This window comes from Thamnophis elegans, chromosome 2 (genome assembly GCF_009769535.1).
Source record: "Thamnophis elegans isolate rThaEle1 chromosome 2, rThaEle1.pri, whole genome shotgun sequence".
Taxonomy (NCBI): domain Eukaryota; kingdom Metazoa; phylum Chordata; class Lepidosauria; order Squamata; family Colubridae; genus Thamnophis; species Thamnophis elegans.
The window spans coordinates 64,565,490-64,573,454 of NC_045542.1; the positions used below are offsets into that span (position 1 = coordinate 64,565,490).

Consider the following 7,965-nt stretch of genomic DNA (forward strand, 5'->3'; position numbering starts at 1 on the left):
ATCTGTGGCTACACCATGCATCTGTGTGACCTCAGACATTTTTTCTTTTTTGAAACTTCTTTAGAAACAAAGACATAAATTGGGAATCTCAATTGATTTTTTGTATATATATAAAGTTTCACTCTTTGGCATTCAGACCGACACCAATAGACATTATGTTCTTTCTGCAGATTTTGTGAAGTGGAGTTCCAAGGACCCCTCTCCATCCAAGAGGAGTGGGTGCGCCATCTTCAGCGCCACATTTTGGAGACTAACTTCTCCAAGGCTGATCCGTTGAGAAGTGGGACTGATATGCCTGCAGCAGCACCACCTGTAGCTGAAGCCCAATAGCAAAGCTCTTAGGAAACACCAGCATTCCAGGCTTTCTGCCTTACATTTCCAAATGTACAAGAATAATGTTGAACAAATAGGGGTGAACACAACGTTTGTTTTTCTGGGTTCTATAGTTTCGCTACAGAGTCTAGGTATTTGTAGACTTATTTTGGACTTTAAGAGGCTAAGAGAAGAGTCCAGATGTTGAGCACTAAATAAAACCATGTTGGGTTTTTTTTTTGGGAGATGTCCTTATTGACAGCAGTGGCATTCCACACTAGAGCTTCTTGTGTGTGTTCTGTCTGCACAGAGGGAGGATGTTTTTTAAAAAAAAGCAAAAAAGAATTGTCCTTAACCTTCCAGTAAATGCAAGTTTTTCCAAAGACACACTCTCCTTACAAAGAGAAAACATGCACTTGCTCTGTTGCAGTTCATGCTGTAGAAGATGTTTTGGTGAGAGTTATGAATATGAGGTTTTAGTGAAAGTTGTGAACATGGGGGGTCATTTTGAGCCCAAACATAAACTGGGAGGGTAGAAGCAGAGCTAATTTGCTGTGTGGGGAAAGCTATTGATTCTATATGTGACCTTAATATATGTTTGATTCCTTAGGTGACAAGTCTTTAGTTTCTGTGGACGTTGGATCCTGTTGTGCATGTTCACATCCTCTAATTGTGTGTAATGGGGTTCTTCGTCCCAGTACGTTATAGGGAAAATCAAGAACTCCTTGACCATATACGTTTGCCTCTTCCTTACTTCCTAATGTCAGTTGGTTATCCTTGTTTCCTGTGGAATTTTATATGTAGGCAATCCTACTCTGCAATACTATGGCAGTTTGATTTTGGTAGAGGGGTAAGATTCTCTTTTATCTTAAGCCTTGGGCTAATGATTGACCTCTGCCTAAAGATGACATGTCCTTCTGGCCAGTTCTGAATTAATAAATTATATCCAGGAGCGACTGAAGAACTTGCAGCACAGCCTTCTGAACTTCTTGTTAGAAGGGCTTTATGTGTTGCTTCCTTTCTAACAGGCACTTGGTGCAGTTCCCGGATCAGCAACAGTAAGTCCTACTGGAATTTCTGCTTTCCTGTTTTCGATTACTGTTGCCATCTTCTTTCTCTTCATTGAACCTCAACTTTTTAAACTCTAGTTTTGTGTAGAAATAATGAGCGTTTCTTTTTATTTGGAACTCAAGCTATCAAAGCTAGAAGAGAAATTACCTTTTAACTTTTTCAATAGGCATATTCTGGTTATTATTGTACCTAGGAATATGTATATTAGATTAAACTTCTGTTCTGGAAACAAAATGGAGAATCTGAATGTGTGCTTTTTGAGTCTTTGTAGAAACATATGAAAGATTGAAAAAGAAAAAAGAAAAGTAACATGGAGTTTATGTAGAGGAAATTCCAAGAGGGAATATGGAAACAAGTTCTTGAAAAAGTCCTAGATCTTACCACCTAGCATATATTGAAGCATTATGTGCTTTCTCATTCTGCCTTTCTCTTGATGAAAAAAACTAAGCTTTTGAAAAATGTTGTTCATTATCCAAGATATTTTCACAACTAATGTGGCTTAGGAGATTGTAAACTAAATTTATTAGGGCAATCAAAAAGATAATTAAAGTCTTGCATAATTAAGGGACCAGTAGTGTCAGTAAGCTCATTTTTATCACAAGGACATTTATTTTGAGATGTAAGTTTCCCCCCTTTGATAGTTAAAATATTAATCCATGTACTTTCCTTTGATAGTTAAAATATTACTTCAGTTGTTTCTTTGGAATCGAAAATCAGTTTCCATGTCAAGGATTTTTTTTCGTCCGCAAAACAGAAAGCTACAATAACAAGGCAGCATAACCACTTGGGTGAGCTGAATACGTTCCTTTGCAAAGTTAATTGTTGATTTCAGTTCAATTGCAAATTGAATAGTGAAAATCATTAACATCAGTGTGGTCATAACCAATGTTCCCTCTATTTTTTTTTCAGTGTGCGCGGAAAAGTATAGTGTTTGAGCGGCACATTTTCATGCCTGAGCACCCGAGGGATGGCTTAACTGTACTTTAAAAAAAAAACACAAAATCTGGGCGCGGAAAAGCTTCCAAATGGGGCTTGAGAAAGAAGGTTGTGGGTTACGGGGTGGGCATTTAAAGCCATCGCGGGGAGTGCAGTGTTGGAGCATCAGAAAGGCAGTTTCCCTGATCTCTCTCTTCCCGCCCTCCCCGTTTCAGATTTGGAACATGGGTTTATAATCCTCCACAGGCGCCGATTATAAAGGGGGAGGCAACCGCCATGCTGCCTGATCTTTCCTCCGGTTTACTCAGAAGTAAGTCCCAACGAGCTCCTTCTGCACTTTCCGCCGGGGGAGCAGCGAGAAATGTGCATACTTTATGTGGGAGTAACTCCCTCTGAATGCAGGAGGGCGCTGAAGGGCAGCGCTTTCCCTAAGACAGTGGTCCCCAACCTTTTTATCACCGCGGACCAGTCAGCCTTTGATAATTTTACCGTGGCCCGCTGAGCGCGCGCAGGGGTGGGGGGGCGTTGTTCGTGACGACACATTGATTGCGTACCTGCGCGGGGCTCTCTTCCCTGGAGCCTTTGCACACGGCCCAGAAGCTTTTGCGCACGGCCCAGGAGCCTTTGCGCTGCAGCGATCATGTCCCCCGGCCGCTGCAGCGATCATGTCCCCCGGCCGCTGCAGCGATCATGTCCCCCGGCCGCTGCGTGGCCCGGGGCCAGGTACTCCACGGCCCGGCACCGGTCCGCAGACCGGGGGTTGGGGACCACTGCCCTAAGACACACGGGACTCGTGGAGGCTATGCTCACAGCCACCTGAATTGGAAGAAACTGAGCCATTTCTGAACCTTCCCCCCCCAAAAAAAGTCCGCTTCCACCCCCACCCCCCAGGTTGATTCCTAGCCGTCCAGGAGCTGCATTCTCTGTACAACCGGCCCTCCAAAGTCTTCGAGGGGCCTTGTTTCCAGGGAAGCGCGCCAAGGGCGTTTGCAATCTGGGGTGGCACATGGGCTTGCAGCACCAGCTGCCACCACTGCCTGGGTCCCCAGGTATTGGTCATTTTGGGGGAGGAGGAGGCTGGAGTAGGTACAAATCCCTCCCAGCGCTTTTTGCCTGGCGAAAGAGTTTGTGATTCGGGCTCCCGTCCTGGGGAGTGGAACTGGTGCGCGCCTCTATATAAAAGTTTCCCTGACTAGGCAGCCTCGGAGCTGGCTGCATCCCCACGATTGGCCCCGGGTTCGGTTCAGAGCTCATCAAGGAGTCCCGACCAGTAGAGACGAGGCACAGCGTGACGCAAGCAGATTCCATCAAATGTATATCATGCTGTGACATTAAAAATCACTGCGCGGCAGTTGGAAACTGCAGCGCGGCGTTTTCTTGTCACATGTGCGGCTGTGCCGCCACGCAGCTTAGAGGGAACATTGGCCATAACCAGAAAAATAGTAAACAAATCAAGATGCAAGCCCTCCTCCTCTATAATATGCATGCAATATCATAAAGGTAGTCCTCAAGACATAACTGATCACTTAAATTCAAGATACAACTGGCCATTCAAAGTTATGAGAGACTCCAAAAACTACTTATAACCGTGTTTTGAATTTATGGTCACTGCAATGCCCTCAAAAATCATTTGCCCTTATGATTGACCACAGAAATATTGCAACACATACACACCACCTCTCCCAACATCCCACCCCACTGTGTACCCACATATCTTGGCGCTGCTCCCCTCCCTCCCTTCCCTTCCTCATTGCACACTTACCTTTTGAAGATCTGTGAACCTCGTGTCCATCCCTGGACCACATGGCTGCCACCTAGAAGTGGCCACTATTTTCAGTGCGGCAACAATTCCTTGCAGAAATGGCAGCTGCTTCTGAAGCTTTCTGCTCCAATTATCTGGCAGTTGGGAGACTGCAGGCCTGTCCTCGTTCTTGCTAGGTTTTGAAGAAGCCAGCTCCTTGCATGCAAACGTGGCAGCTCCAGAACAAGCTTCCCAAAACCCTTTCCTTTCTGACTACCAGCTGATTGGGGCAAAGGTCTAGCTGGATTCCTTCTTTTGGAATGGGAATCGGATAGGAGGAAACAGACAAAATTATATTTCTGTAATATTGAAAAATGCTATTCAAGCTTTTCAAAAGAAAAATACAAATCACATGAATTGACTTAGCTGTCCATTGTTTCTGAAATTCAGTAAGAATCTGAGAATTTGTTAGAATTTTACCATGATCCTACGCAGGTTGTGTGCTCATATCTTAATGTAAAACCAGTTGCATTGACTTGCTGCAGCAGTTACTTCTATAATGCATGTATGGGTCATAAAATATTGTGAAATTGTGAATTGTGAAAAGTTTATTTATAGGCCGCCCTTTTCCCTAAGGGGACTCAGGGCGGCTTACAACTTATGGGGAAAGGGAGTACAAACAATGACATATAAAAACAATACATAATTAAAAATAGAAACAACATTCATCATTCGGGTGGGGACGGATTACAGTCTTTAACCCCAGGCCTGACGGGATAGCCAGATCTTGAGGGCTGTGCGGAAGGTCTGGAGGGTGGTGAGGGTACGAATCTCCACGGGGAGATCGTTCCAAAGGGTCGGAGCTACTACTGAAAAGGCTCTCCTCCGCGTGGTTGCCAGTCGGCACTGACTGGCAGATGGAACTCGGAGGAGGCCTAATCTGTGTGATCTAATAGGTCGCGAGGAGGTAATTGGCAGGAGGCGGTCTCTCAAGTACCCAGATCCACTACCATGGAGGGCTTTATGGGTGGTAAGTAGCACCTTGAAGCGCACCCGGAGATCAACAGGTAGCCAGCGCAGCTCGCGGAGGATCGGTGTTATGTGGGCGAACCGAGGTGCACCCACAATCGCTCGCGCGGCCGCATTCTATGTTTCTTGTTTTATTTCATATTAACTTTGATAGCCACACAGAGGCAAAGATGGACTGATTTGGTTAAGCTGAGCTTTGCACTTCATTAAAACCAGAAATCTCTTCACATGTACTGATAGAACAAAGATCTTTATTAAAGGAACAAATATACCTTACCACAAAGATAATCAAAAATCACAAAGCTCATTGTGAATAGAGTTCTTTCACTCAGAGAAAAATGTCATAATACATTTGATGATATGGGGTTACTATATCCAACTGTAGTCATTCAGATACGACTGCATATATTTCTGTAAAATTTGGCTAATGGTATATTAATATACTATAAAGAATTCAAGCATAATTAAAGAAACAATTATTTGAAGGGGTCAGGCTAATCAGCAGAATAAAAAATTAATTCAAATAGTACATTCAAATTAATGGATCAAAAGATGGGAAGAATATGTATGAAAAACAGTACAACATGATTGAGATGCAGTTCAATCCATAAAAAGATTTGTTTCCTCTTAAACATTTGCCTCAGGAATATTTAAAACAGAATGAGGCTGTTTTTTTAGAAGATTGGATACACAATATACATAGGTATAGATACAAATATTAGCATGCATGGCTAGGATTGGTGAGCAGGAAACAACACCATGAGACAGTTATCAGAATAGAGCAGGCATTTGTACTTCCAGATTTGGGATAGAAACCTCTGGATAACCACTAGACAGTGCAAACTATCTTCTGCCATTTTGTGATCTTGGATTTCTGAGATCAGATTTACAGCCTCAGATACTTGTGTTTCCAGGTGTAATTTAAGGTACTGGTTGTCATCTATAAAACCGTACATGTCTCAGTCCCACCTGTCTCTGGTATTCACCATGATATGTTTTGCGTCCTTTCTGTTAGACAATGCCATCTGGATTCCACAGAAATGCCCTGGAATGCCCTGGACTCTGGAAAACATTCCTGTCTGCTCAGCCCTATTCTTCCTACTTGGTTTTAGAAAGGCCGTGAAAAATTGGGCTTTTCAAATAGGCCATGAGCTGATGTGTGATCACACTGAATGATGTATAATGATATTTTTTAAATGTAAGTCACCTTGGGGCTTCCAATTTAATGGCTTAATAACTTGAATAAATAGGTAACTTTTGCATACATTTAATTATAATCTGGAATCAAGAGTATGAAAAAAAACATTTAACACACTAATGAAAACAAATCTACTTTTAAAAAGTGAGGCTTGCTTTACAGAAGTACACTACAGCCTGGATTAATTTACTCATCAATCCACAACAGTTGAATTCACAGATGATGCTTTTACTAAACAAACTACATTTAAGTTCCATTGTTGGACTTAGGTTAGGTTTTTCAAGTATGCATTACTCTTAGTATGTCATTTTTTGCTACACATTTTTGCATTTATATTTATTAAAAAATCCCGTTTTAAAATCACTATTAGGTAAATACTCACAATTTGAATTTTTCTGAACTTTTCATCAGAAGAGATGATAAAAAAAAGTGGAGGATTGAAATCACAGAGTTGTCAACTTTAAGATGGATATAGGATGGGCTACAAACATTCTAATTAAATATAATAAAAGTTTACATTCTCTCAAATTTATTAAAATACAAATCCTGATATCTCCATCCACCAGCCAGTAATCCTCAAGAAGGTGAGATTGTTTGAAATTAGATTCAGATCCAGGAGTCTCCCAAGGTGTATTTATTGCCCATAAGGTTGTCATGGAACAGGAAAGAACCTAGTTTCTGAATTTGAGAAATATTCAATGTCTTTGAAAAATGGTTTATGTATCACCACCACCCCCTCAAACAAACCACACTAAGTGGGGGAAGTCAAATCTTTATATTTGGTACAGAAACAAATGACACATGTTTCATACATCAGCATTAATCAAACTATAAAAGCCATTGGTTAGAAATGAAAAACAAATAGACACCCTTAAAATATGTTGCATCTCTTCCCACCCAGGGAAAATTTTGGCTCAAAGAAAAAAACATGGTTTCCTAAAGTTCAAAAGAAGACGATGCTATGCTAAAATGCTTAATATCACCTTTATTAAAATGCTAATTCCAGGTAATACATTCCCTATTTGTTTCTCAAAGTATTAATTTGTTAAATCACCCTTTAATTAATCAAGCAAGTGAACAGTTAACATTTGACATTGCATGGGATCTATGGTGGGAGTGTCCTGTGGGGCAAAACTAAGAATAATGGCAACACTGGGTTGTAGATATTGAAAGGATACACTGAAGAATACTAAACCTCCAAGAAAGGGAAGGGCAATCATAGCCATTCCCATAAACAGTACATGCTTCACCCACTCTAATCTATCATCCAAATCCCAAGCGTTTTGATCTCTTTGAAAGGTTTCCCTGTTTCTTGTCAGGGAGAAATTATTATAGTTAAATTCTGAAGCTCTGAATAAATTACATACAGACCCTAATAATTGCTCTAAAGCAGTGGTTCCAAAAGTTCATCAGGCAACGTCCAAGAGTCTGTCAAAGTCAGCAACAGTTCATTTTCCCATCTGTTATGAAACCAGGCACTTTTTAAGCCACATGAAATCTCCTAGTTAGAATGGATCTAGTCAACTCAGAACTATGGTCTCTACCACTGCTGCCTTCCAGAGCTCACTCTGCTGCTTCCGTAGGGCTACAAAGTTTCATCTCCTCCAAACTGAAAGAAACTTCTCAAAAACAATACCAGACAGAAGAAGTGCAAAGAATGAACAATATAAGGTTCTTC

The 7,965-nt window shown here is 41.6% G+C and overlaps 1 protein-coding gene across 10 annotated transcripts in view; it reads left to right on the forward strand.

Moving 5' to 3' along the window:
• WIZ (WIZ zinc finger) overlaps positions 1-1,266 on the forward strand; it is a 78,897-nt gene extending 77,631 nt beyond the window's left edge. For all 10 annotated transcript variants that reach the window (XM_032209296.1, XM_032209293.1, XM_032209299.1 and 7 more), the window contains one exon: positions 171-1,266. In XM_032209296.1, coding sequence (XP_032065187.1) covers positions 171-330 — 160 coding nt within the window. In that variant the 3' untranslated portion in view covers positions 331-1,266. The remainder of the gene's footprint in view (positions 1-170) is intronic.
• The last annotated feature ends 6,699 nt before the right edge of the window (positions 1,267-7,965 follow it).